The following is a 27976-nucleotide window of genomic DNA, read 5'->3' as shown; positions in this document are numbered from 1 at the left end:
GGTCATGTGCTACCCAAAATGTAGATTTGCCAGAGTGTTAAATAAACAGAAAAAAAGGTGCAAGTTTCATAATTTGTTCAGCTGTGCTAACCTCACTTTCACTAAACCCCAAAGAATGCACATAAAGGTGAAACATTTCTGTGTGGAAGCATCAAAACCTCAACTGAACACTGAATTCAAACAGCTTTTTGTAATTGCTTCAATTTTCATTTAATATCAAGTTTGTGTGTTTTAAGTGTTTTTAGGGGTTACTTAAAAATCTTACAAGTTTTACTGCATTTTTACTTCTTGTTCGTCTCATTTTTTATATATAAATATTCTTCATTCTCACAATGGATGGTTATGCAACATACATTTTCACAACTCAACCTTAAACAATAATTCAGAACCATGCTTTCTCTCATCAGTATGTATGATGGTGATATATTTTCTCTCTCTCTCTCTCTTTTTTTTTTTTTTTTTTTTACAGTGCTCATGAAAAGTAGATCCATGCAGTTCCCACAATTGTTATGCTAATGAGGCCCCTCTCCCATTGAGAAATCATTTTGTCAAGATCCACTCTCTTTGGATACAGAGGCTCTGTTTCAACTCTTTTTCCCATACATCCACTGAATGAATGATTATGAAGCCCTGTTAAATACCCGCAGACACTGTAAAGCCCCAGTGGGCAGATTAAAGAGCTTCCCCCTGCCACTCATACACATGCTTGTTTCTAAACAGATGCATGGCTTGAATTTAGTTTGTTCATTTACGTTTTTTTTTATTATTATTACTGTTTAATTTAAATTCAAAACTCCTGCAACTTTAAAGCATCTAAGATGAGCAAAACTAAAATTCTGCAAATTACACAGCTTGAAACAGGTTCAATATTATGGCTTCCTGGTTTTATGGCATTGATTGTGGATTTCCACCTATTAAGTCCTGTGTCACTATTATTTAACTGCCTGACAGGAGTATTTCTCCTTTAATTATCATTATTTTCTATTTGTTTTTCCATTCGCATTAAATGATTGTTTTGGCTAATAGGCACCACGGCTGTCTGAGAACTTTCTGATGTCTGTGCAAGCCCACAATGTGCACACACATTTTGATTTGTGAATGGCACATTCTGCACACACATGCTGCCAGTCAAAAGATGTCCATTGTTTGGGTGAAAGTGGTCATTTTCACATCATTGTAACGCACTCAGACACATTAAAGAGATGGACTGCAGTGTCCCGGCAGCCCTGAGGGGACCACCCACTTGGCAGAGTTTGGTCACTTTGCTGAGCATCTCTTCGTCCTTCTGAAGCCACTCAGTCTCTGGGATTTGGTTGGATGCTGCGGAATATCAGCAGAAACGACTTCCCGGGCTGTGTTTAACTGAATCAATCCGAAGTGGTGGTGGTGGGGGGGGGGGGGGCAGGCGGCGACATCAGTCCTCCCTGTTTAAAACGCTTTGGTCTGGTGTTATTATCGGACATAGTGACGCACGGTGTTGCTACAGTCAGATGGGCAGATGGGAGCTTGAGTACCCCCTACAGTCTTCAATGGGTACATGCAGCCTATTGGTATAGATCATAATGAACAGGCAAGCTTAGTCTCTCTCTCTCTCTCTCTCTCTCTCACACACACTCACACTCACTCACTCACTCACTCACTCACACAGACACACACACACAGACACACACACACCCCTTTCTGTTTGCCATCCCCTCAAAATGAATTTCTCAAGCATAATATGGACCACAATGGACATAAGCTATTGAATGTTCGCTTTAGTGTTTTCATATTTGTCAGATTTATGAATTGATTTGATTCATAAATCATTCCTTTGATTGATTTTCTTCAAACATTTTGGGCCTGTTAAACCTGTGCTCTTTGTTTGATGGATATTTTTTGCAAGCACAGAATGTGTGAATTGTTTTATGACAGTAAAAACAAACCAGTTTGAAAAAGTTGAGATTCATTTCAGTATTGTCTTCATATGCAATATTTCTAAACAAAGCTGTAACCTACTATCCAGTCAGTATGTTCCTTCGTGCGTCCATCTAGTTATTCAGTTTTACAGAAACTGAGCCAGACCAGACACTCATTCATTGCATGTTAAATGGACTGTAACAAAACATGACAAACACAACCGACCAGAGCACGAGCTTGAACTTGCCTCTTGTCTTCCCTTATTTTCAGCACTCTTGCCCTTTCTTGTTGAGTTTCTGGGTGTTGTGCTGGTTAAGGCTTAAATGTCATTAAGCTCACCATTGTGTGGTATAATGACTCTGAACATTAACAGCAGGAGGCTAAAGGGAACAGATTTCAGAGACAACCTGCGGTAGAGTTTTCTGGGTAAAGGTTTGGTCAGTGCTGTGCAGACAGTTTGCACAGATAAACTCTCACTGTGCATGATTGTACCGTTTTGTTTATCTGTGCACGTGCAGCCACACTTATTAACTCAGGGATGCAAGTGAAGGGCATCGAATTAACGAACAGGGTGCTTTTTTTTTAACAAATACATTGTTCTGAAATGCAGTTCAGATGGGGCCTGGTCATTTGGTGGGGTTGGTTCTTTTTACTGGACACATTTTTCATTCAGTGACACTTATATAAGTTAAATATCAGCACTGACCTATCAGATAGTCAGTGTTTTTCCTCTCCAATGACCTTACGCCCATTGGCTTAGATGTAACATCAATTTCCCTCCTCAAGTAACCAGTAGGCATCTTTTGTCCCCTTTTCTAGTGAATCTCTTTAAACACAACTCGACAAAGAGGTTCTGCTGCTGCAGGCATCATCATACAGCAAAGCTGGGCATACTTTCTCTCCGTATCAATTGTCAGGTTTGGTGTAAGATAACAAGGAGGTGAAGCATGACTCTACATGGCAGGGAGATGCCACAGTCATTCACACACAGTCAACATCAGTGTTTACAGCTCCTTGTTGAAACACTCAAGAATGCATGTATGCAATGCATAGAACCACAAACCTGCAGTTAAACCAAAAAAGTTTCACCACCGATGGGAACCTGACTCTTCAAATGAGTTTGCTTCCTCCACCTCTTGGAGCAAGTCCTAACAGGCTGACAGCGGGACAAAACCAGACACGCTGGTGAAGGAGGGGCAACCAAACTCACATCAACAATCCCCGCAGCTTTTTTCTCTGATGCACCTATATTTTTGGCAACGGAGATAGAGAAACATTTAATTAACAACCATTTCATTTATTATCTAGAAAGCTAAAATGAATATAGACTTCAGTCTACTGATGTTATGCCTATTTAAGGACAATAATTCCATGAAAACAAGAGTTATGTTGTGGGTAGATGCAATTGCAACAGAAGGCTGGAAGCCCTCTGGCTGAGGCTCACCTTGTTGAGCCAGTAGGTTGTGTCTACAGCACAAGACATAATCATCCTTTCTACAGCCATCAAAGCAAGACAAACACACCTTCAACATTACGACACTTCTCTCTATAGACCATTTCCGATCCTCAATCCATTTATTGACTGTGCTACGCATCGTTGAGGAAACACTAACACTGCCAAAGACACTGTAACCAGTCAATTTATCAGTACGTTGACAAGCTTTATTCAGCTCACCAACCATGTGCTCTCAAAATAGTTTCCACCAAATTACTATATAAAGTAAACACAGAGTAAGACTGCTTTGAAAATAAAAACGAATCTTACATATATGTATATTTTGCAGGCAATTCTGTCCATACGAAAATCATAAGAGGGGCATTTTTTCATTTGTGAAATAAAAACGAAATGTATCAGTATCAGTTTCATAGGCACTTAGAAATTGACTGTTTAACAGTAAGTGGCTCACCAAGAGCTAAAAAGGTTCTTTGAGACAGCGTGTTGTTGTGCAAGCTGATGGCGAAAATACAAAAATAATTTCAAGCCAATGTCTTCAAAATTGTTTTATCTAATTTTGCTGATATGTTTTATTGTCTCTACATTCCAATTGCCGCTGATCTCTTGGGTCTTGAAGTCACTCTGTGCATATTTTGCTTTAAAGCAGACTAAACGCACTTTACAGGATATAAAGTGGTTGGTTATACAGTTTGATGCAGGGCAGGGACAATGCACTGATGGGAGAAAAGGACACTGTGGACCACACGTGCTTTAGGTCAGAGTTTCTTCTGGGATCGAGAGTGGCTGTTAGTTGAGGACGCACGGTGCTTGTGATGGTTTGTGACTTTCACTTCCCTCGTCTGAAAACAACAAAAGAAGGTAAATAAAACAAGTTCAACAGTCACCCTATGGGCTGAGACAAGGAATGAATCCCTTAAAAATTCATACTTACAGAGGGTCCATCAATAAGTACGAGGCCACGCGTGCCAGTATTCCCCCCTATATGTTCCCGCACACCTACAACCAGTAACAGTACGAGTGGTTATTCTGCAGTGAAATGACAGCTTAGCAATTTTTCTGTTCTGTGCAGATCTCAACAATCTAGTTGATCAGTTCTGGCAGTTCTAATGCAATAAGCCTTGACACAGTGCTTACAGAACAGCTGGCGGTTGAGTCTGTCCAGAGAGAGGAGGATTTTCTGCTCTTCCAAGGAAATGGTGGTGAGTCCCTGCTGTTGGCTGCGCTGCTGCACCGTGCCAGGCCTCTGTGTCTGGGTTGTTTCCATGGCAGCCACAGTATCCCTTTCTTCCAGGAGGCCTTCGGCACGTACTTCAGCCAGGTGTAACTGGGCTGCACTCTCCAAACCTGAGAGCACAGGCAAAGTCTCATCACAGGCATGCTGTCTCAGCTGTTCTCACTTGACTTTCATTGTTGTTTTTTGTGAATTTCTGTGCAAAATACGGCTGTGCTGTTGTCTTTCTACATTTCTGATGCCCCTGTTGTACTGCTTAAATGATGGCAAAGGCTCGGAATAGTCTTTTTTTTTCACAGTACTGCTAAGAATTTTTGGTTATACATTAAATAATAAACATGCAGCAAAGAACTCTTAAAAAATTTGAACTTGACAGAAGACAATAATTTTATGATACTGCTGTTTATAGAGATTAAAAATTAGTTTTAACTCTATTATAAACCTAAACACAGACACACCGTGAACACAATACCTTCATCTGGAAAGGCCATGTTGTAAGTGCCGGAAAATGGTCTGACTGGCTCAGTGGTTTGTTTTGTTGGCTACACATAAAAAAAAATAAACACATGTTAAGACATTCATATCTTAGATTAACCCTGAATAATATTTATGTAGCCTATAGCATGCTGCAAAAAGTCTGGGTGAGCATAAGCATAAGGCACAATGACGTGAAGAGCAAGCTGTAAAGACAAACATTATGCATCAATGCTTATTTTTTACAAAACACCGACAACTCAAGTCCATCAGGAAAGTCCTGTCTTGAGAGGCATGGACTGTTTTTACGCAAAACCAAGGACAGCATGAAAGGGCCTACAAAATTGATTCAACAAGTTCAAACACACACCCATTTACTGATCTTAAGTAATTACTCTCACTCTTCCTTCCCACAGGGCAACTGCATGCATGTACCTGAGAGGGCTGAGGAAACCTTGTGTTCCCTGAGCCAGGAGGCTGTCTGCTCGGCTCCACGCAGGGTTTCCTCACAGCCCGCCCACTCTCCGGGGCTTGCCTCCTGAGCTTGGCTTTTGCTGAGAGAAGGTGCATTTGTTGAAATCATTAAAATAAGAGAAATAAAATTTTAAAAAATAACGACCTGAACATAAACGATAATGTGAACTGGTGGTGAATGAGAACTTCATACGTGCAGCATTTTTCCAAAGCGGTACAGAATAAATGGAGCAAAACAAACACATTAAAAAATAACTGTAATATTGCAGAGAGGCACACTGTCGACTGAGGTTTGTGAAATGGAGAGAGCACACCTGAAAGCTGAGAAAACAGCGTCGATTAGTTTGGGACCTAAAATGCAGAATACAAGAAAAGACACCACTTCATAACACTGCGCTCTAACTGTTGTTGTTATTCTCTGTTTTGTGAAGTTTAACAAGTGTGGTTAAGATGCAACGTCTGATCTCACCAGGAGAAGGGGCTAAGAAAGAAGTGACTGCTTTGACCCTGCTGACAAGACTATAACAGTTGATGGCAACATGGGACAAGTTGGCAAGGGCTTGAGGCAAGTCAAACAACAGGCCTCTGTGAGGAAGAAGGTTTTTCAGGTCAACTCAGCCCTCTTTTATTATTAGATATTACTGACTTCTTTCCTGAGGATAAGTAATCAAGACTTGACTTTTCAATATCAAAACATAAGACGGTGTGAGAAAACAGTGTGTCAGTTATTGTATGAATCAATTTCAATATATTGGTAATACATAAATAGTGGTAAACACTAATTGCCACAGAGAGACGTGGCAAGTTGATGAACATTGTGAAAAAAAAGCCTTCCAGTGAAAACGGGCCTCTTGGGAATCTTATGCAACTTGGCAGCAAATTGCAAACTGGCAGTCACACAAACATCATGCAGCTCATTCATTGCATTTTCCTTTCAATGTGTTTATATGTGAGGACAGTTACAGATAAATGGACAGATTCACAGGGTCACTGGGCTTGTAATTCTACGTTAAGGATAAAGCCAGCACTTGAAATTTGAAGTCTGATGGCCGATGCTTAGAAACAAATAAGCCTGAGGGAAATAGCATGGAAATCTAACTGACACATCTCTGCACAGGCAAACCAGGCCTAAGCTGTGTGAAGGGCTGTCAGCCAAAATATACATTACCTTCCTTCGTGGCTAAAGCACTGCAGACACCGTGCCAGAGCTGTGAGATCTCCTCATCTGTGGGAGTGCAATCTAAACAGAGGCCTTTTTCACTGTACACCATCCCTCTTCTTCTAATGCAGCCCTGAGCTTCCTGTTGACCTGAGCTGGGCGCGCGCTTCGTGCTGCCCTCTGAGACAGGGCAGGTATACGAGGGTGGCAGTGGTGTGTACATAACAGTACTATCTGTTCTGATTTCATGATGTGTGTAAGGTGAGAAAAAGCCCTCTGAGATGTTCTTGTGCAGGGCCTGTTCTACATCCACAGCTTGTTTACAGTTGACACTTGTATGATCCATGCCATATGGAGTCTTAGTGATGTGCTGCGTCTTCTCTTCCACCGATTCCATCCCAGGAGGTGGGCGGGGCGCCATGATCTTCCCTTGGGTTTTGGCAATCTGACTCACCTCGGTGGCAGATTGAGGTCGTATGACAGTGCCCTTTCTAGTCCGGGAGGAAACAGGACCCGCTCCAGCTTTGGCAGAGCGCTCCCTCCGAGGGACCTTGGGGCCAGCGGTCCTGGTGCTGCTCCATGGCACCTTGACCTCATCTGCTCCTTCCTGTGGCAAGCTGACTTGAACCCCAACATCTGCCCACGCTTTTGTAAAGTGATAACCAGTGGAGGCTGGAAAGGTCATGCTGGGTCCAGGCCTGGAAGCCCCTGAGACTGTGGCGAGACTTAGCTGGTGGTCCTCTGAGTTACTACTTGACTGACAAAGACTGGAAGACTTGCTTTTCATCTGATTCATCATGTCATACTTTTTGTCCTCTTTGTCCTCATGTACCTCATCAAACCAACGCAGCTTCTTCTTGATGGCGTTGTTGCCCTCCACATCCTTAGCTTTTGCCCTGGTCAATTCAACGCTATCTCTGATTGCTAAAGCTACTTGTTTTGCAAAAATCAAATGTCCTGAGCCATGCACACAAGTTCTATCTCCTGACATATATTTGGACTGTTTTTTAAGGATTCCTTTAATGAATCTGACTTCACACACTGAATGTGATGTCCCAGCTGAAACAGGTAATTTTTGTACTTCCTCCTCAGGATTCTTAAGGCACTTCAGTGTGTCTGACTGAAGGTTAGACAAGCATGCGTGTTGCACGGATGTCGTATTAATGGGCTTCTCTGTGTTGGGCTCTGAGCTCGAAACCTTATTCAGGTTGTTTATGGAAGCAGCAGGCTCTTTCTGGAATGACAGATAGTGGATTTCTTGTCCCGTCTGCTGAAGAGTTCCTTCTTGTGAGGCATTATCTGCTGTGCTATCGTTTAAGAAAATATTTGGCTTAGGGGGAGCTCCAAACAAAATGTCTTTCCTGTTGCCATTTTTGGCAGGCAAAAGGATTTCTGGAGCTGGTGGATATTTTAATTGTCTGTCATCATAGACCCTCTGCTGCCTGAGATCCAACAGAGCCTCTTGTTTCGTACATGAAGGCTGAAGTGCAGTGTTGCAGTGAGCAGCTCCATCTGTAACAGTGACGTTGTCAATGGGACTGTTTTGTTGGGAGTTTACCTCAAAGTGCTCAGGGTCTGCACTAGCAATTTCACAAAGAGTTAATAAATTGCAGTTGTGCAGAGAAGACTGACTCTCTCTTTTAGGCGTTTGCTCAAAAGATGTGAACCCCCAAGAAGATTTAGAAGTGCGTATATTACTGCCAGGCCCTTCAGAGTCCTCTTGTTTTATCTGCTTGGGCTCATGCAGTTTTCTTGATTGGGGTAAGTCATCACCAAGAAGCATCATCGCTGAGGGAGAAGTTAGGTCTGATGCTGGAAACAAATCATTTTGCTTTCTCGGGTCCGGATGGGGCTTCTCTGAGTTGAACAATAATGATGAATAGGAATACTGCAGATTTTTTATGCCGGTACTGGGCTCCTCATTCTCCAAACTGTCCTTACTTGAAAGGCTTTCAGAATTACAGCAATCAGACAGATGGTTGTCCTGAAATACGGGAATATGGGAAAAGAGAGGTGATGAGTGGAAGAAAATAATGTGACTTACATTTTCTATACTGTCTATATCTACAGATGGACCGCAGATCTAAAATAAAAATGTTTGTGTCTGAGAGAGAAATGGGGAGAGATTGGAAAAGAGAAATCGAGGGCTTTAGAGCTGATGAACCAGTCGTCTGTCTAAAAGTGCATTTCAACACTTGAATCTCACAGAGTAAAAAAAAACTTTTCAGAGATTATTTCTCAGATGTGATAACAACTCCGTCACTGTATCTTTTCATTGGTCAACACACGTAAAATGTGCAACATAACTTAAGTTCATGGCAAAAATTCTATCAAGTGAAACACAAAAGCGATTAAAAGTGATTAAACGTGTAAACGAATAGGTAAACACACCTGGAAAGCCACCCTGGTCAATAACAGGGTTCAGACTCCGGTCTGTTTAGTGGGTACGATCAGGTGTGTGACATAAAGGTGCACTGTATGCCAGAGTGTTAACACAGCTGATACAGTAAAGCTGTGACAAAACAGCAGCTTCACTGTAAAATGTTTGAAGTGACACCCTGTTTGGCATGTTGAACACTGAATAAACTGGACATATCTGTGAACAAAGGTTGGTGTGACTGTCCTCTCCTTTGGGATGGTGGATCAGCGTGTCTGTAATATACATTATACTGATATTCCAAGGATGAGTCTGATATTTCATGTAAATACTCAGGTACTTTTCTGAGCAAGCAGAGAGACTCGTTCAAGCCTGTCGACTGAAGGCCTCTGCCCTGTGCCGTTCCATTGAAGGAGATGGACATTTTTCACAAATGCAAATTTATGTTTCAAATACAAGGCTTTTTTGAAATGCCTAGTTGCACACACCAGAGGGTGCTGAAGTTTGTGGCAGCCAAGAGGGGTATTCCTGGTGCAAGACAGGACTTATGTCACACTAGTGCCCCCTAGGGGTCTGTTTGTGCAGGGTGCGATACAGAAACGTGCATTTGGACTGCCTGATATCCTAATCACAGTGTAAAATACACTAGTTATGCTAATGTCTGGTGATTAAGCTAATCAATGCATGGATTCTATCAACATACTTTTCACCATACACCACACTGGAGGCCTCAATATTTGAAGCCCAGTTCTTCATCTGAAACATGTAAATGTATACAGTATATTAAAGTGTGCCCAGATTCAATATATCATCCAGTCATGAGAGCATACGGTGTAATTATGCAGTTTCCGTCAAGATATGAGACACACAGATTAAGTGTAGAAAACAGCTTGATTGACAGATGGATGATTAAAGTGGCTATGATCAAAATTTTTTAATAACAATGTATGAGATGACAGTGTGAGATATTTCCCTCAAACACGACCCAAAATGAGTGATAATGTTGCTCTGTACCGCCTGGATGTGTGAATAAGCAACTCTAAGTTTGCAATATCACTTTAAAAGTGATGATATGTCAATGTTGTGTTCAAGACTTGTTTATGCTGCCCCCAGTGGCCCCAAAATCGCTTACTGCAGGTTTAAAATCGGGGTGTGGAGGGGTCATACTACAGCGTATTTTTGTAACAGTATTGTTACTGTTACTAACACAAGTAGGTTTACACACTGAAAATAGGTAATTAAACTTCAGCTGATTTTTGACGCCATACTCTGCATCACTGATGCAGCTCATTTTTTAACAGATCAGTGTTTGAGTGTAGAGTATTTCTAATGGTATAAGTACAGGAAAGCTGTCCAAATGCAGAAGCAAGACGAGTACTCCTAATTAGTGTGGCTATATAATAGTGATATAACTTTCTGTGTAAAAATTCTAATATCTTTAAAATCTAAACAAGGGTGAAATGACACCTCTTGGTGAGAACGCAAGCAAAACATTTTGCTTCCTGGACACCCAAATGACATAATCACCATACCTGTGGACTGTGATCATGTTGCTTCTCTTGTGTCTTTTCAGTGTGTTGAAGTGTCTTAAAGCAAGTCACGCTCTTCTCCTGAAGCAGTTTGGTGTAGGCCTCCACAGCAGAGAGTGCTTGGCAGTGGGAAGGTTTAGAAACTGTGGGAGGCTTAGGAGACGGAGTGCAGATTCTTTAAGAGAAAGCAGAAAAATATAAACAAAATGTATGACTTCTTCAGCCTTTAAAAAAAAGCCACATGTACAATATACTACAAATCCAATATATAGCAGGAGTATGAGGTCTTAATCAATCAGCAGTGATGGGGCTACCATGTAGGACACATGAGAACAATATAATTATTAATTTGATTTTTTTTTTTTTTACCTAATGTTAGAGTTGCTGGACAAGAAAGAGGACTCCCGCTTGCATGAACTCAAAGTGCCTCGAATTTGATTCAGTGCATCTTCAATATCTGGGACATTTCTTCTCCATGCTAAAACACCATAAGGGAGAACACACAAAACGAAATGTGTCAAGACTGTGTGCTTAATTTCTCAGTTTTAAAAGGCATATGTAAGACAGATCACTAACGTAGTCTGAATCTCTGAGACGGAGGTAGATGGGCTCTTTGGAAGCGCTCTGTTGCATCCTGCACTCGCTGTCTGCGTTGCTGTAGGATGTTCTGTCTCAGCTGTTGCTCCTGCAAGTCCCACTGCTTCTGTCTTTGGTCCAAAGCCCTGAGCCACAACAAAGAGCAGAGCATGAACCTGAGGGACATTTTTACTGATTAAATGTGGACTGGTCATGTTTAGATACAGAAACCTGAGTCTGTTCCTCCAGCTATGTTTTCAACACAGTCATTAATAAATTAAAACTACCACTCACTACTGGGGTCACAGAGTTACATCAGCAAGGTCAATCAAGTTCAGTTTAATAGGTTAAAATGGTGTGGTAATTAATGTCAACAGGAGCAGTGCACATTTTTTAACAGTGTTGAGAACCAAAAAAAACAGCTCCAGTTTATACTTAACACATATATATGAAAAATATACTTTTTCATCTGATATTTATTACCTAATATCTTACATGCATCTCATTGGAGCTGTCACTCCAATCTTTTGAATAATATGGAATTAAGTTTGAGATTATTAAGGCAAAGACAATCATGCATCATGACGAGGTGGCACATGAGTCCTTATGACTGAAATATGGAGACTTGTATCTAATTACTCTGCATTGTTTACATTGAAAGGAAACAAGCAAATACTGCATTGCTTTACAATCAAAGATTTTTTTGGCAGGTGCACTTCTGCTAGTTTGATACCAATTAATATTTCTAAACGAAAAATGTGTAAAAGCAATAATGTCCTCAGGCAGTATACTGGTTACCAGCATCAGTGTGCTGATGTGTCTGATATTACACAGTTAACCTGAGCTCCTCCGACAGCTATCCTTGCGTTAACTTGCTCTTTCAAGCTCTTAGTTTAAAAGCAGGAACACTCACTTTTAGCCTATGGAAACACAACTTTAGCAGGTTATTAATATCTGTGTTTGGACCTGAGCCTCGTGTGGGGCTGAACTTCTCAGCTTAGTCGTCAGAGAGGTGACGCTTCAGTCACTAGATCTGTTGGCCCACAGTTACCCGCTGGGCCGACAGATCTATTTCCAGGTATAGACTGCAAAATCCTGTCAACACAATCCATCCCTCAAAGGTGCTAAGCCGAGGACAGACCCGTAAGCTGCCTGTCCAGGAGGCGCACACACCAGCGAAGCGGCATCTGCTTCCAGGAAGAAATGAAAGACGCTACTTTTAGCTCTCAAATAAGTGGATCTTCTGGGCAGATTTGGGCTGCAGAATGCAGACAGCAACGTGGACTGAGACGTCCTACAGGTGCCCCAATAAAAAAAACCCTAAATGCATCATTATTAAACACTAAAACTGACTTCCTGCGTCGGTTGGTTTCCGATGAAAACTTGCGAGCTCGGGCTCTGCATAACTTCTGCTCCTCAAACAAAAGTTGTTTCTCATCCTCGAGGCCTCCATCAGCTCCCAGCCTTGAATTTCTGACAGTGGGCGGTTAAGAAGAGCAGTTTCACGGCATGTGTGGATAAGTGTCACCTGAATGTATCTGACTTACAGGTTGGTTACATACAGGTTTTGTCAATCAGAGCGTAACTGCATTTGCACCTCTACAGGATAACATTTAGAGGATACGAGTGGTAGAAGAAGTCGTCTTGAAGAAATTGCATCCTCCGAGGCTGCTGATACTTGCAGACACCGGGCAGACATTCAGGTTCAGCTCTCAGCGAAGGTGCTAACGTTAGCTTCTAGCTCGGCTCGTTCGTGTGCTTTTAAGCTCACGTCAGCGGGAACGTTACTCCGTTCAAACTCATTCAACCATTTTCAGGGCGAAGACAGACTTGCAAAGAAAATGTCCAAATCCACTTCCACATCTCCTGACGGGCTCTTTGGTGGTTTTTAAAAAAAGTGAGAAATAATCCGGCTAAATTGTCACTTTTCAAGCTGTTTGACTTGAGTCTGTGTACAGTCCCTCCATGATAGCAACCGGGGACGCAGTTCCTTGACAACGAGAATCGTGTTTGTTGTACTCAATATATCCAGCAGAGGGCGCGCGGCTCAGTACATGCATGCCACCTTCAGGTACACCCGGAAGTGTCGGGATATTTACCTTCTCAACAAAAGAGCATAGATGAAATCAAAGAGCTGAATAAAACACAACCAAAGCAAAAACAGGTGGGTTAAGTTAAAAAAACAACTCAGGAAAAGACTGCGTGTATGACAGCACGTTTTAATATTCAAAGTCCCAGATCCCGAGTAAGCTAATAATCAGTTAGTTTTTATTTTGTTTGGTGAGCAGTGACGAACATGATTTATATGTTGATATCAAAACAGTTCTCTGCCCTTTTACATGTAAATTGGCATAGAAAGACATTGGTTATAATGTACTATAAATATAAAGATATATTATAAATAAATTAATAATCAAGTAAAATGATATACTATCAAATCTGAAAGACTCACATTTAGATATTTCTAGACACGATCTCCAGGTACATGTAATTTACAGTGCACATTCATAAAAATTTCAAATTTTCGGAGAACTCGATCTACATCGCCATTTTAAAGTTTGCAAACTCATAATTGTTTTTGCATAGCTTAAATTTGTTCGGGGATGATGCCTCTCATAAGATTTAAAGGTGTGACGTTATCACCTGTTACATTTGATGGCGTCGCGAGTTAAGAGGATTTCTGAAAATCTGCTTTTTACAGATTGTTTATGCTCGCCTATGAACATGGGCTGCTGCATCAAATCTATTTTCAGTGTCATACACCTTATAGTGTATTAGTGGTGCTGTTGCCTGCAGCCTGCGCACTGACAATCACAAATAGTTCTTGAGAAAATAATCCTTTAGCCTCCTGCCTCAGTTTATGGTACAACCAGTTCGGTCAGTGCTTAAATCCTCTATTAGTTTGAAGTGCTTTAACATCTTGCTTTTTGGGTTTATAGGTCACAATTATGGAAAATGAAGAAAATTAAAATGAGAAATAAAGAGTTAAATAATCTCCAAAATAGGACCCAAATGTATTCAACAAATGCTAATATCCTATGTTATAAAACACACCTTAAAAGCTGCTAGAAAACCGCCCACTGGGCGTGGAGAGGCAGCACCGTCAGCTTCAAGACCCAAGGTGGGATGCAGGATGAGAGGCAGTCTGACAGGTGGGAAGCAGGCTGGCGGTGGCCTGACGTACAGGAGTTGCAGCCATTGTTTTGGATCTCAACGACTTAATGAAGTGAAAGTGAAGTCATTTGGAACATCAGTCTTCTGAGAGGTGAGTGGACCATCTTGTTAGACTTTTTAACATTGCTGTGAAACATATAAGATGGTGTTAAGGATGATTAAATTACGCCCCTTATTTCCAAAACACAATTAAGAAATGTCGGTGTTTGGCTTGTAAGGAAAAAGCCTCAGGCCCACGATGTAGGGCCTCGGTAGGCCGACCTAAAAGGATCCACAGTATGAGACTGGTAGCCTACTCTGATCTCATCCCGCAGAATCTGATTTTTTAAATCTCCTGTTGTGTCTCTCCTTGTCATGTACGCGCTGATGTCTTCTCTACGTTTTGAGGCATTGATGTGACACAAAACATTTTTTTTTTTTCCAGTTACTATTGAAGAATCTTATCCATCATATAGTGCATCATTGAAGTTGTATTGTTACTGCCAGTTTTGTAATCTATCATGACACAGCATTTTCCCCCTTATCTCCCATACAGAGGTACAGTTTCTTGCCATTATACGGAAGAGCAGCAGAACAAAAACAACGAGGCATTCTCAGAAATCCAGGCAGGTAAATCCACATGGAGCAGCTGTCTATGCCTTAAGAAAACTACAGCATATTTTCATATTCATGATCATGCAAACTCCATTTGAGTTGGGATTTTCACACCTTCCCTGGCTGAGCAGCATGACACATTTTCATTTTGTCTGGGCTGATATTTTATAAACTAGATGCCAAAGATGAATAATTTGATTCTGTGTATACTGTATGCACTCATCAGGTTCATTTATTTAAGATCTTATTTACTATGATTGAATGAAGGGACATTGTCATCATCTATCATCATCTGTACTGTAGCAATTAGCCCCTGAGATAACCATATTATTCTAATGTAATTACTGAGCAGAAAGTAGATTTACTAGTTTAACAATGACACAAAACATAATTAGTATTAAAAAATAGTAACTGTCATATGGTAGCATGGCCATAGTCTAATTAATGGAGTTAACATCATGCTTGAATCAGTCAATAAAACTACATTGGTCCAACTATCAGGCAGAGGCTGAGTGATGGCCAGTGCCAGGCCATGAAAAGGAGAACAGATGATGAGTCTGTGGGTGGTGTCACACATGTAGTGAGAGTTATAACTCAGCTGAGACCAGCTGTCCAGTGCACCCTGTTGTCCATTCACTTCTTAGGTCATTGCTGTCTCATTCCCGAGGCCTTTTCTCGAAATATGGATGGAGGTGATGTTCTTTTACCTAAACAAGCAGACGACATCTTGCACAAATGAGGTGATCATATTATATCATCTGTGTTTACCTGTGTTTAGATGGAGCAATGAAGGGAGAGGCATGATGCTGCGGCAGGCCATGGCCAGACCCCGGAGACAAGCTTTACGGGGAGCTTACTACCTGTCTTCTGCTCAGTCCTCCTCCTGCCTTTCCATGACAGAGGAACTTTTCTTAGATGCTGCAGAATATGGCAACATTCCTGAAGTGAGGCGGATGCTTGAGGAGCTGCCAGATCTCAACGTCAACTGTGTGAACTACATGGGCCAGAATGCATTGCAGCTGGCAGTTGCCAATGAGCATTTGGAGGTGACTAAGCTCCTACTTAGGAAGAAAGACCTCGCTAGAATAGGAGATGCTTTGCTGTTAGCGATCAGTAAAGGCTACATTCGTATAGTGGAGGCCATACTGAGCCATGAGGCCTTTGCAGACGGTCAGAGGCTGATTAACAGTCCCAGCCAGGCGGAGACACACGATGACTTCTTTGCCTACGACGAAGATGGCACACGTTTCTCTCACGACATCACTCCCATCATCCTGGCTTCCCAGTGCCATGAGTATGAAATCGTGCATATACTTCTTTTGAAGGGGGCCCGTATAGAGCGGCCCCATGACTACTTCTGCCAGTGCAGGAACTGCAGCGAGCAGCAGAAGCATGACTCTTTCAGTCACTCACAGTCCCGCATCAATGCTTATAAAGGTCTGGCCAGTCCAGCGTATCTGTCCTTGTCCAATGAAGACCCTGTGATGGCAGCTCTGGAGCTGGGCAATGAACTTGCAGTTCTGGCCAACATTGAAAAGGAGTTCAAGGTACAGTATGTTTTTTTTTTTTTTTACAAAGATCTTAGAGGCAATCGCTGTACATCATGTTGATTAAAAGATTGCAGGCTGCAGTTATTACCTGATTTGGGGGGTTGACAGTTTCTTTCATTAAAGTATAAGAATAAAGTGCTATTGATGTGGCTTTTGTCTGTTACAGAATGATTACAAGAAACTGTCCATGCAGTGTAAAGACTTTGTGGTGGGACTTCTGGATTTGTGTCGAAACACAGAGGAAGTGAAGGCCATCTTGAACGGGGACACTGAGTCAAGTCAAAGCTCTGAAACCTTCAGCAGACAAAACCTCATCAGGTTAAAGCTTGCAATAAAATATGAAGTTAAAAAGGTAAGCATGTGAGAAAAGCACTTTCATTTTCATTCTTGCTCTCCTGCCTCCCCAAATAATCCTCCTCCCTTATTCTCTCTTTTTTTTCTCTCTCTCTCACACACACTTAATAAACTTACGGCAATGGAGCAGTTTGTTGCACATCCAAACTGCCAACAGCAGCTCCTCTCCATCTGGTATGAGAACTTGTCTGGACTACGTCAGCAAACCACAGCAGTTAAAATCCTTCTTGTCCTTGGTGTAGCTGCTGGGTTGCCTGTCCTGGCCTTTATACACTGGATAGCACCATCAAGTAAGGTTAGTCTCAAAAAAGTCATACATCATTTGAAGGTAATAATTGTATCACATAATCGTGTGCAAAGATGATATTCTGTCAGAGACTTTGCTCATAAAATAATGTTTAACTCTGTTCTGTTTGCCATCCCCTGACTTGTGTCAGTTAGGGAAACTCATGTGTGGACCTTTCCTGAAATTTGTGGCCCATGCAGCTTCCTTTATGATCTTTCTTTGCCTGCTGGTCCTGAACGCGGCAGACCGGTTCGGGGGAACGTCGCTGCTGCCTAACATGACCACCCACGATCACCCGTCACAGCTGTTTCGTATGAAGACCACTCCCTTCACCTGGATGGAGATTCTCATCATATCCTGGGTCATAGGTCATGAGTGTAAACACACAACATCCCCACATCTCTCCCACATTCATGTATACAGTCACAACTAGCTGTCAGCTCTTTTCCTATAATGCTAACATGTCTTTTCATTATGCTATTTTAGTCCTTTCACACCTTTCTGACACTCAATCTTGTCAGCTTCTCATAGTTTAAGTCAAGCTCCCACACTTTCACAGTTGCATCACTCACGCAGGCTCGTTCAGGGTCAAGGATATTACAAGTCATTGAGGAGTTATAAATCCCCAAAACATCCATCATGCTAGGAAATTGACTGCATAGGTAATTATGCATTCTTACCACATACACCATAATAAATCAGACTGGTAATCACTTTCCAAAGACAGGCAAGTCAAGGTGACACTTTCACTTGGCTCTACAGGCGACCCATACAGCATGAGCAAATCCTATGCGATTTGACTGTCAATTTGAGCCTTTTTATCAGGCGTATACACGTTCAAATCATATCAGACATGATTTCATTTGAGTGAAACAGTGTGACTGTCAACAAATGTGTCATTTTTTTTTCTACAGGAAAGATCGGGGAAGAATGTAAAGATATTTGGTCGCAGGACATCCGGGAATACATCTCAGAACCCTGGAACCTTCTTGACTTTAGCATTTTGACCATTTTTATGACTTCTTTCATTGCCAGATTAATGGCTTTCTGGCATGCATATTCTGCCCAGTGCTTCATTGACAAGCACTATGCTGACCTGTCCAACATGACCTTGCCCTTTGAGATACAGTATTTCCAGCTGGGTGAGTGTGCAGCAAAGAACTGATGGTGAAATAAATAGTTTAAAGTATTGTTATTATGTTATGTTTTTTTGACTACTTGATTATCTGGCTGATTCCTTATCAAAATAATCACACTAAGTTGAGTTACTTGTGTGAGTTCTATACACAGGTGGCGATATTACTGTCACATTTATTCATTTTCAGCTCGAATCAACTGGATGCCCTCAGACCCGCAGCTTATATCTGAAGGCCTCTATGCAATTGCAGTTGTGCTGAGTTTCTCTCGCATTGCATACATTCTGCCCGCCAATGAGAGCTTTGGGCCTTTGCAGATCTCTCTGGGAAGAACAGTAAAAGACATCTTTAAATTCATGGTGATTTTCATTACGGTTTTTGTGGCTTTCATGGTGGGAATGTTCAATCTGTACTCATACTACCTCGGAGCCAAGCACAACGATGCCTTTACAACGTGAGTGTCGACTGTTGACTGTTGCATTGATGCAGTTTGCCTGAAAAATCTTGGAAAATGGCTAAATGCTTTCTAGTTGTGCCTTCAGATACAATCTCTGTTGAATTAATATGATGTGAAACTAATATATTGGTTGCACTACGTTGGTTTAATTCCCATCTCTCCATTTCCCCAGGCTTGAAGAGAGTTTTAAAACCTTGTTTTGGGCCATCTTTGGCTTGTCAGAAGTAAAATCGGTGGTCATTAACATTGACCATAAGTTCATTGAGAATATTGGCTATGTTCTATATGGGGTGTACAACATCATCATGGTGATTGTCTTGCTGAATATGCTCATTGCCATGTTCAACAGCTCCTTCCAAGAAATTGAGGTACGTCTGCATCATGATCCTCTTAGAATAATTTGACAAAAAAATTAATGTTATGATTTGCTTCTTTGTTTATTACTTTGTATAGTCGGTTTACACAATAATAACCCACTGTAGATTTAATGAAGAAATGTCAATAATGTTAATTATCTTGAGTAACTCTCTGAATATTCGCCTGTTACTCATCAAATGTTCCTTCCCCCTCCTTACCGTTTCCTCTCTTTGGTGCAGGATGATGCTGATGTTGAGTGGAAGTTTGCGAGAGCTAAGCTCTGGCTCTCATACTTTGAGCATGGCGGCACACTGCCTGTGCCCTTCAACCTCGTGCCAAGCCCCACGTCTTTGGTTTCCCTCTTGCTGGGGATAAAAGAATTTCTGTGGGATGTACCTCAAAGCAAAAGCAAAGAAAATACAAATGATGAGATGGAGCTTAACAAGGTGAGGCATAAGCTGCTGACACACGTGGTATTTCAGGCGAGGAAATGACCAAATTCATTTTCTTGAATTTAAATTAATGGCTAGAGAGGTTTATAATACTTCTGCTAAAGTTCACCTACTGGTCTACAGGGCCCTCTTGTGTCACATTTTTAAGTTGCAGGTGTGAGTGTGTCCCTTAAAAGCATGTTTAGTACTAACAGTGCTTGTCTTTCTAATCTTAGCTGAGACAACAGGAAGATCTGAGCATGGAGACATCGCTGTGTCCAACCCGTCACCAAGTAAAGCAGTTTGTTTTATACAGAGGGACAAGTTGACATATGAATTCAGTGTTAGCAACTTATTCTAGCAGGCCTGCTTATATCTAGAGGACACATTAAGGTAGCCAACAGGGGACTTGCTTTAAACACCCATATAACGTGTCACTGAAACAAGTTGTTAGCTGCTCTCCTTTTTCCTTCACTAACTTTGAATTTTTTGGAACAATTACACTAGCTCGCCAGTTTAAAAATAAAATCTTCTATTCTTAATTCCAGAAGATAATGAATGGCCTGATCAAAAGGTACGTCTTAAAAGCACAGAGCGACAAAGACAACGATGAAGTGAATGAAGGTAAGTTCAGCAGGTCTTTATAAGGCGTATTTATGTCTGGACGGCTGAATTACAATACGTCATCTGATGCCGTTACACTTACTGTCCCACAGGTGAGCTGAAAGACATCAAACAGGACATCTCCAGTCTCCGCTACGAGCTGCTGGAACGGGGGAACCACGACATGGAGACGCTGGAAAAGCTCATCAGACAACTGGGAGAAAGCATACACGTTCATCAGAAAGACAAGCAGAAGAATGAGCTGGCCATGTAAAGCTCAGAGATTCATTTACTGAGCACACTGCACTCTCCTCATTAATGAGGCATTCAGTCAGGGTCAAATGACCCTTAGGCACAGGTGTAACACATATTGGACAAAAACTGAGCATATAAAAATGGCTATTATACTGTATGGATATACTGTAGATGAGGACAGATTTTTTCCATGCATAGATGTAGCTGCTCTCTGGAAGGACAATTCATCAAATTGTCTTTGTCCCTGTCCCTGTATGCGCACAGTTAATCATGTGATTACACTAATGGACTTTTTTCTGTGCTACACTAATATGCTCTACTGACATATGATGGTGCTGGCAGTTGCCAGCTGTTTAAAGGGTTTGATTTAGATATGAATTTTCCATCTGGAGTAGAAAAGTAATTCGGATAAAAAGGAAGCATATGTTAGGATTTGTCAGTGGCAGGTTCATAAGTCAAACATAACGGAAAGTAAAGGAGGGTTTGTTGGTAATAACTGCCTTCAGAGCTTTCTTTAAATCTCTAGTTATGAGATCATGTTTTTCCCTGAAACCTTAAAATCAATCAGCAGGACTCTGGTTCATTTTTTTTACAGGACATAATTTTTTTGATGTTGCATGTCATGTTGATGTTTGATGAATATAATTAAATGATTATCTTCACCTCATGGACTTCAGAGGGTTTATGGGTTTCTGAAATCACCGCAGCAGGTGCTGTTACGCTCTCTGACGCTTGCTGTGAAGCAAGACAAATGTCTGAGAGCAGTCTGACCTGTCACATAGACAAACAGCTCACCTACAGTCAGGCTGGGAGAGCAAGAGCTGCTGCCAGACTTCAGCCGTCAAGTCCCTGAACAGAGCTACAAAACAGTGGGGCAGATACAGCAGTTATTGCAACAGCAACACTCGTAAAATAACCACAAAAAATCTGTATGACATTTGCCGCACGTGTCCACAGCATTACAAATTTGATTCAGAAAGTACCAGAAGGTGGGATTACGTAAGAATTTAATGCCTTCAGTGGTCACCGTGAACCATGAGCTTCATGTTTACAGATTACAGCCTCGTCCGGAAACTGGGCCATTACAGCGATGGAAGAACACATTGTGTAGATGTGAATACAAAACTGTTATCAAAGAATTATGTAGGCCACAGCATGAGAATACCCTCTGATATCAAACAGATGACGCAGGACAGAGGACCAAGGCCTGTGTGTGCATCATAACTACATGTATCAGCAACATCCGCATTGGACTGATTAAGTTGAACAGCAAACCCTGTCTGTTATCCAATTAGGATAAGAGAAAGTACAAAGGAGGTGAGGGCGCTGCCATGACACCATGCCCAGAACAGAAGAGCCCCATACAGAAAAAAAGAAATATTCTTCTTTACCTCTTTAAAGCTGTTCATGAGCATTTGGCCAAATACACAGCAAAAATTAAATTGAGAACTCTAGTTTTAAGCAGGCTTGATGCAGTTATACAAAATTGCTTTGGCTCTGGAAAATGCCTTACTTGAACATGATATGTCAAAGTCATAAACAATACAAATGGGACAGAAGTGATTTTGTCCTCTGATTGTCCACCTGTGTCTCCCTCCTGGTTATAAACAAGCACCATGCCGCCCTATTCTTATGGATGAGTTTTGGCATCATTACAAACTTAATGAAAACACTGTAGTGTTACTGTTTCATCTTCCAAAGGCACCCAGTTTCCAATATTTGACCAAAAATGTTGTGCGTCATTCGTGAACAACAGGGTGGAGACTTGTGACCCTTGAAATTGAACCATCGTCGATTCTCCTCATTGGCTGGCTATTTGACTGTAGGTCTGCTCCAAAGACAGTGTGAGCCCATACATTTCTCCAACGTGGCTCTGCGTTGATTCTTCCCCTGCATCCTTTGGAGGACTGGGTGTTTAGTCTGAATGAGGAAAACTATTGGAAATCTGTAAAAACGAATAAGAACATAGATTCTATTTGGAAACATGACATCCACAGCCAGAACAAGGAAATATACGTGTCATTTACTTCAATATGCCAGGTTTAATTCCTAGATGAGGTCATAATTCGCACATTTCATCCCTCATCATTAACATATAGGCTACATGTTGGTTTTCTTTTCTCAGCAGCTGTTAAATTGCACGGAATAGACTCGTATGTGAAAGAAAGGCGAAGTCACAGCCTGCCTCAGCGAGGGGGAGGATTACAGGAAAGTCTCTGTGCCACAATTTATCACACGCCGTCCACTCCTCGGGCGCAGTCTCTGCTGTGCGCGTCGCTGCTCTGGACATGGAAAATAAAGTAAACGGAGGGATGAGCACCATCGGTACTGCGATCGCTGATTCCACCGATCCAAGAGTCGACTTAATTGAAGCTGGGTACAGTACTACTAAGTTATCTAGCGAGTCACAGTCTCCAACGTGCATGTCCTCCTCCGTGCGTAATTTTGGAAACGCCAGCACACTGATCCACGGTCTGACTTCAAGTAACATACTCGATGGTTCACTTGTCGCAAAACATTTTTATGACCGTGGCAGTGAATATCTGAAGTGTGACACTGTGCCGTGGGAAGACTTTGTTACCGTTCAGGGGACGAATGTGGCCTCACCCGAAAGTTTGCCCGGCGCAAATTTAAGCCTCTCCTTGACTACCGGAGCGTGTAAATTCATCAAAGATGAAAAGGAACCTTCTGTGATCATGGACGCGCCTTGTCCCAACTTTGATCCACAATCGGAGATACCTGCTCTTGACACCTGTTGTGACACCGACAGGAAGCAGCTGCTGGGGCTCAGCGACGGGGAGTCGGCCAGCTTCACGGCGGCTCCTCGGCCGGGGCTTGAGGGATCTCCAAACTTTCTGATCGACCTGAACCAGGCAGAGCAGCAGCCGACGCTGGGCCAGGTGAGGACTGACTCGAGGTGTGGTTTGTCCGGGAAGGCTGTCATCAACTTTGAGGCGAACAGGAGCACGACCCCGCAGCTGACCATGTATAAGAACGAGGCTACACGTTGGCAGATGCCGACGTCTCCAGCTGAGCCTCAGTACTGGTGCCAGTCCGCAGGGGTGACCGAGGACCCGTTCACACACAGCGGCTATGATGGGATCCAGAACCAGGCCCTGGCTCAGAGGAACCCATCACCTTTCTCCGCATTCCCCGGGTAAATAGTAAATTGCTATAAAGGTTGACTTTTAAGTCACTGTCGAGATGGAAAAATCAAGTTTATATCTATTTGTATGTATTTTGATCAAGACTGAGTCACCCATGAACTTTGAATGTGTGCTGCTTGTGTGACAGGTGGAGTTTAAAGATGGAAGACTGTTTTTCTAGAACATACACCCACATAAACTAATCAGATACATGTATGAGAAGTGGTGGGACAAATTATTTACCACTGTACAATTTACCCGTATGAGCCACTCATGAGCCACTGTTTGTGAGTCTGAGAAAGTGGAAAAAACAAAACAAAACAAAACTAAAAGAGACTTCAAACTGTTATCTCTCCCTCATGGACACGTTATGAAACAAGATTATTTGTATTGAAAACAAGAGTGAATGAGAACATCTGATCCCATTTGATCAGGTTTTGGTTTGGTCACAATAGAGAACCTAAAAAAACATCTGGAAAATCATAAACCATCAGTTTCTTTTCACCCGTTTATCGTAACACAAACTCGGGGTGCTTAAGGGTCCTTCAGTCTTAATTTACCTTGCAAACACACAAAGAGGAGTCTTAAATAAGCTTTAAGCTAATAAGCTGTAGACTACTTAATTAAAGCAAGATTTAAGTCTCGCCTTGAATCAAATACGGATCAAACTTAAGGTTGCTTATTCCTTGTATTGTACATCCCAGCATCGTGTGAAATGTTTAAAGGGGGGATTAAGTTTGAAAATGGACCTGTTTGCATTGAATTCAGCTCAATCGGTGCATGTCTTTCTTTATCCAGTATGCCACCTCAGAGAATGTGCGTGATCTGTGGGGATGAGGCATCTGGTTGCCACTATGGAGTCTTAACCTGTGGGAGCTGTAAAGTCTTTTTTAAAAGAGCAGTAGAAGGTAAGGAAAGAAATGCTTTGGCCAACTGCTGGAAATGTTTCTTTGCTTTTGTTTTTGTCCTTGGTTTCAGCCAAATATTGTATAAGCCCCATAAATACAGCATTGGGGCTGTTATGAAAGGGAAAAGCTGAAGTCATCAGCAACAGCGGACAGTTTAACTGCTTTTTTCAAGATTCCTTTTAACATCTGGCCAGTGACACCTGATCAAACATGCATGACTGTTTTATTAGCCCTCCCTCTTTAGTTTTCATGTCTCGACTCCAATCAACAATGGGACAGTGTGTCTCTTCTGCTGCCTGCTTTTTGTTGGTCATTTCATTTCCACTGTTTATTAGTATTTTCCATGATCCACGCTGTGTAATTTATAATGCTGGATTTTTAAAGTGCCTGAAAATGATTGTTTGCTTCCTGTGCTAACTTATTCAGTTTTCTCTGTTAAGGAGTGGGCATTGTTGCCTGACAAATAAACTAAAAGATGAAAATGAAATAAAAAAACACTAAAGGAGGGGTTACAGGCTGAATATTAGTCTCTTATCTCAGCCATTTAAGGGAAGTTACCATGTCAAATTTGACTGACCTTTTATGGCAATTGTTAAAGGTCATTAGCAACAGTATCACATTGACCAGCGTTCACTGTGTTCTTCAACTTGAACTTGTTTTTCTTGTTATCTTATATGTGATTTGTAAGAGCCACTATGTCTCACCATGGCCGTGTCACTCTGTCCTCACAGCCTTGCCTTTATCTCATTTTCTTCTTTAGATTTCTCCTCAGAAAGCTGCCTCAGAGTGCATGGAGTAGGCATGTTAATAGTCTAGAGCCCTTCAGCACTGTTCCCCCTCATTATGTGCCTCTCATCCTGCCTATATATTAGAAAATCAAGTGCTCTTAAAATTGTGTGTGTTGTCTGTACCCTTTCACTCAACAGGCCATCACAGTTATCTCTGCGCTGGGCGAAATGACTGCATTGTGGACAAAATCCGGAGGAAAAATTGCCCCGCGTGTCGCCTCCGAAAGTGCTATCAAGCTGGAATGATGCTTGGAGGTACCATTTGGTTGAATTTCTTTTTGCATGGGATAAGGTAGAAATGAAACTGATTGGTTATGTAGCACCAAGTCACAATTTCAAATCCTGATTAGCATCAAAGAGAATGTTGAACAATAATGAATTGAAATTTAACAGGGTCCTTTGCAAGCGGAGGTATTGAACTCCTCTTTCAAATGCAGGTTTGAGCAATTTTGCAGCTCAAATTTTGATTTTACTTGGCATAGAAAGGAAAACCGTGACGCTCTGTGACGTGTTACGGGCATAAACTGTGCTCTAACCAGTCCTTGCATTCGTATCGCAGGTAGGAAGCTGAAGCGCTATGGGGCCTTGAAAGCCTTTGGTTTGGCCCCATCCTTGATGTTCCAGTCCCACTTGGCCATGTCCAGTGACAATCAGACCTTGGCCTCCATGTCTTGCATACCAGGCATTCATGACGTGCAGCTCTCCCAGCAGATCATCAATATCCTGGAAAACATCGAACCAGAGGTTGTGTACTCTGGTTATGACAACACTCAGTACGATGTTCCCCATCTCCTGCTCAACAGTCTCAACAGGCTGTGTGAGAAACAGCTGCTGTGGATCGTCAAGTGGTCCAAGTCTCTTCCAGGTAACGGCTCTCTGCAGCTCAGGGTCACCACAGTTGTCGTCATGGGGATCCGCCGACTGGTTGGGCCGAAGGTCTCGGCCTTAAAACCTACTGAGATAGAAGACTTTGAAATGACGTGAATATTGCATCTGAGAGAAGTTATTGGTGGTAGAAAAAAATCATTTGATTTTCACAGGAAATGTTAATTTAAAAGAGGATTTCCAGCGAAACAATGTGTTGAATCACTGGGTATTAGTGCACAGGTGTTGAAGACACAGGTTGCATTGCACGCACACACACACACACACACACACACACACACACACACACACACACACACACACACACACACACACACACACACACATGCACGCACCCACGCACACAAAAGGGAGCAAGAAGCTAGCAAATTAAATGTTCTCTAATAAAGTACTTTATTTTCTTCTAAGGGTTTCGTAATCTTCACATCACTGATCAGATGACCCTCATCCAGTACTCGTGGATGAACCTGATGGTGTTCTCTCTTGGGTGGCGCTCCTTTCAGAATGTCACCAGTGAATATTTATTCTTCGCACCTGATCTGGTTCTTAGTCAGTAAGTCACCCTCATCACACGAATTGAGTCTGCCCTTGATTCACATTTATAGTGAAGAGTGACACACTCGACACTGATGCATTTCTCCACAAAGCAATGACTTCGGTTCAGAGGCATTAACCATTTTATATTTTTCTCTGTCAGGGAGCAAATGAGAAGATCTCCAATTTATGACCTTTGCCTGGCAATACAGTTCATCCCTCAGGAGTTTGCAAATCTTCGAGTTACCCGTGAGGAGTTTCTCTGCATGAAGGCTATAATATTACTCAACACAGGTAAAAGACAGGAGACTTCCTGAATCAGACTCACTTTGTACCTTATGTTGACCTCCTTTTTGAAATAACTACACTACGTATACAGTGTGACAAACAGAGATGTGAAAGTTTGATGACCATAAATGGGGGGTTGTGCAGGGTGACTGGACCTTGACAAGATTTATGTAGCAGCTGCTATCAGGTCCTGGTTTTACACTGACTGAAAACATTGTTTTTTAACGACAGCGTGTTACGTCTAAAACAACCATTGTTGACTGGCACTCTGTTACACTTCTTTAGTGTTTGTTTAGGTTTTAAAGCAGATATATCATTTTTCTACTGTCTGCTCTAAGTGCCTCTTGAGGGACTCAAAAGTCAGGGTGCATTTGACGAGATGAGACAAAACTACATCCGGGAGCTGACCAAGGCTATCCACATGAGGGAGAAGGGCTTGGTGGCCAGCTCACAGCGATTCTACCACCTCACCAAACTGATGGACGCCATGCATGAGGTACGGTCCCTCACAGATCTGAGTAAAGCAGCATTAATCCATGTCTTAATTTAGCTGCTACTGCTTCTGAAATGAGCACCAAGACAAACATGACTGCCTCTTTTCTGACAGATAGTGAAGAAGGTCAACTTGTTCTGTCTGAGCACCTTCATCCAGGCAGACGCCATGAAAGTGGAGTTCCCGGAGATGATGTCAGAGGTCATTGCCTCCCAGCTTCCCAAGGTCCTGGCAGGCATGGTGAGGCCCCTCTTATTCCACACCAAGTGATGATGCCAGCACAGACATCGCAACTCTGCAGAGACACCCTGTGAATTACTGACCCTTCAGTTACTGGATTTTTCATAGCCTTCGCTTTTGTAGTCCGTCCTGTATACTTTGCCAAATTGCATCTAATGGTCTACAGCACTTTTATTGTATGAGGTGAAACAGAATGAATATGTTCCTTAAAATATTTTTATTTTATTTTATTTTTTTTTTTAGTACAGAACTATCTTAATTATCATTTAGAGGCATCAATCAATAAAACTCTACTAAAATTCTGGTGTATCCACCCTTTGCA

General features: G+C 42.0%; 3 protein-coding genes across 7 annotated transcripts; 2 read left to right on the top strand and 1 right to left on the bottom strand.

The window, feature by feature from the left end:
* Nucleotides 1-3283: 3283 nt before the first annotated feature.
* Nucleotides 3284-13169, bottom strand: cep126 (centrosomal protein 126). Of its 2 annotated transcripts, XM_076734258.1 has the most exons (11): nucleotides 12800-13169; nucleotides 12529-12648; nucleotides 11176-11321; nucleotides 10969-11077; nucleotides 10603-10774; nucleotides 6703-8677; nucleotides 5496-5614; nucleotides 5059-5128; nucleotides 4490-4699; nucleotides 4287-4351; nucleotides 3284-4194 (listed from the first exon to the last, which is right to left on the bottom strand). In XM_076734258.1, exons 1-11 carry the CDS (start codon nucleotides 12832-12834, stop codon nucleotides 4111-4113), a joined length of 3105 nt encoding a protein of 1034 aa, XP_076590373.1. In that variant the 5' UTR covers nucleotides 12835-13169; the 3' UTR covers nucleotides 3284-4110. The 2 variants fall into 2 exon arrangements, with proteins under 2 accessions (XP_076590373.1, XP_076590374.1); XM_076734259.1 differs by lacking the exons at nucleotides 3284-4194; nucleotides 4287-4351 and having other exon boundaries at nucleotides 4689-4802; nucleotides 5054-5128.
* Nucleotides 13170-14291: 1122 nt separating this feature from the next.
* trpc6b (transient receptor potential cation channel, subfamily C, member 6b) lies at nucleotides 14292-20992 on the top strand. 2 transcript variants are annotated; one of them, XM_076735242.1, is made up of 13 exons: nucleotides 14292-14440; nucleotides 14885-14958; nucleotides 15722-16490; nucleotides 16660-16845; nucleotides 16978-17142; nucleotides 17285-17501; nucleotides 18048-18275; nucleotides 18459-18723; nucleotides 18899-19094; nucleotides 19323-19529; nucleotides 19751-19807; nucleotides 20063-20138; nucleotides 20231-20992. In XM_076735242.1, exons 3-13 carry the CDS (start codon nucleotides 15744-15746, stop codon nucleotides 20389-20391), a joined length of 2505 nt encoding a protein of 834 aa, XP_076591357.1. In that variant the 5' UTR covers nucleotides 14292-14440; nucleotides 14885-14958; nucleotides 15722-15743; the 3' UTR covers nucleotides 20392-20992. The 2 variants fall into 2 exon arrangements, with proteins under 2 accessions (XP_076591357.1, XP_076591358.1); XM_076735243.1 differs by lacking the exon at nucleotides 20063-20138 and having other exon boundaries at nucleotides 20231-20345.
* A 1668-nt stretch (nucleotides 20993-22660) lies between these two features.
* pgr (progesterone receptor) lies at nucleotides 22661-27938 on the top strand. 3 transcript variants are annotated; one of them, XM_076735246.1, is made up of 9 exons: nucleotides 22661-22749; nucleotides 23089-23529; nucleotides 24317-24426; nucleotides 25353-25469; nucleotides 25774-26079; nucleotides 26508-26652; nucleotides 26797-26927; nucleotides 27260-27417; nucleotides 27529-27938. In XM_076735246.1, the coding sequence occupies exons 1-9, from the start codon at nucleotides 22661-22663 to the stop codon at nucleotides 27682-27684; spliced, it is 1653 nt and encodes a 550-aa protein (XP_076591361.1). In that variant the 3' UTR covers nucleotides 27685-27938. The 3 variants fall into 3 exon arrangements, with proteins under 3 accessions (XP_076591361.1, XP_076591360.1, XP_076591359.1); XM_076735245.1 differs by having other exon boundaries at nucleotides 22661-23188; nucleotides 23327-23529; XM_076735244.1 differs by having other exon boundaries at nucleotides 22661-23529.
* The last annotated feature ends 38 nt before the right edge of the window (nucleotides 27939-27976 follow it).

The sequence above is a fragment of the Chaetodon auriga genome, chromosome 7 (assembly GCF_051107435.1).
Source record: "Chaetodon auriga isolate fChaAug3 chromosome 7, fChaAug3.hap1, whole genome shotgun sequence".
Taxonomy (NCBI): domain Eukaryota; kingdom Metazoa; phylum Chordata; class Actinopteri; order Chaetodontiformes; family Chaetodontidae; genus Chaetodon; species Chaetodon auriga.
Note: the sequence above shows the minus strand (reverse complement) of the source record. Positions and strands in the feature narration are given on the sequence as shown.

What these genes read in the sequence shown, in the direction of transcription:
- pgr (XM_076735244.1), top strand. Translation starts at nt 22,661, where the DNA reads ATGGAAAATAAAGTAAACGGAGGGATGAGCACCATCGGTACTGCGATC. An exon ending in GTGGTCCAAGTCTCTTCCAG is followed by an intron (nt 26,080 to 26,507) that starts GTAACGGCTCTC and finishes TTTTCTTCTAAG; the next exon opens with GGTTTCGTAATCTTCACATC. An exon ending in TATAATATTACTCAACACAG is followed by an intron (nt 26,928 to 27,259) that starts GTAAAAGACAGG and finishes GTCTGCTCTAAG; the next exon opens with TGCCTCTTGAGGGACTCAAA.
- cep126 (XM_076734258.1), bottom strand. Translation starts at nt 12,834, where the DNA reads ATGCAATTTCTTCAAGACGACTTCTTCTACCACTC. An exon ending in GTCTCAGAGATTCAGACTAC is followed by an intron (nt 11,078 to 11,175) that starts GTTAGTGATCTG and finishes ATGGTGTTTTAG; the next exon opens with CATGGAGAAGAAATGTCCCA. An exon ending in CATGGCCTTTCCAGATGAAG is followed by an intron (nt 4,700 to 5,058) that starts GTATTGTGTTCA and finishes CTGTGCTCTCAG; the next exon opens with GTTTGGAGAGTGCAGCCCAG.
- trpc6b (XM_076735242.1), top strand. Translation starts at nt 15,744, where the DNA reads ATGATGCTGCGGCAGGCCATGGCCAGACCCCGGAGACAAGCTTTACGG. An exon ending in CATCATATCCTGGGTCATAG is followed by an intron (nt 17,502 to 18,047) that starts GTCATGAGTGTA and finishes TTTTTTCTACAG; the next exon opens with GAAAGATCGGGGAAGAATGT. An exon ending in TGTGTCCAACCCGTCACCAA is followed by an intron (nt 19,808 to 20,062) that starts GTAAAGCAGTTT and finishes TCTTAATTCCAG; the next exon opens with AAGATAATGAATGGCCTGAT.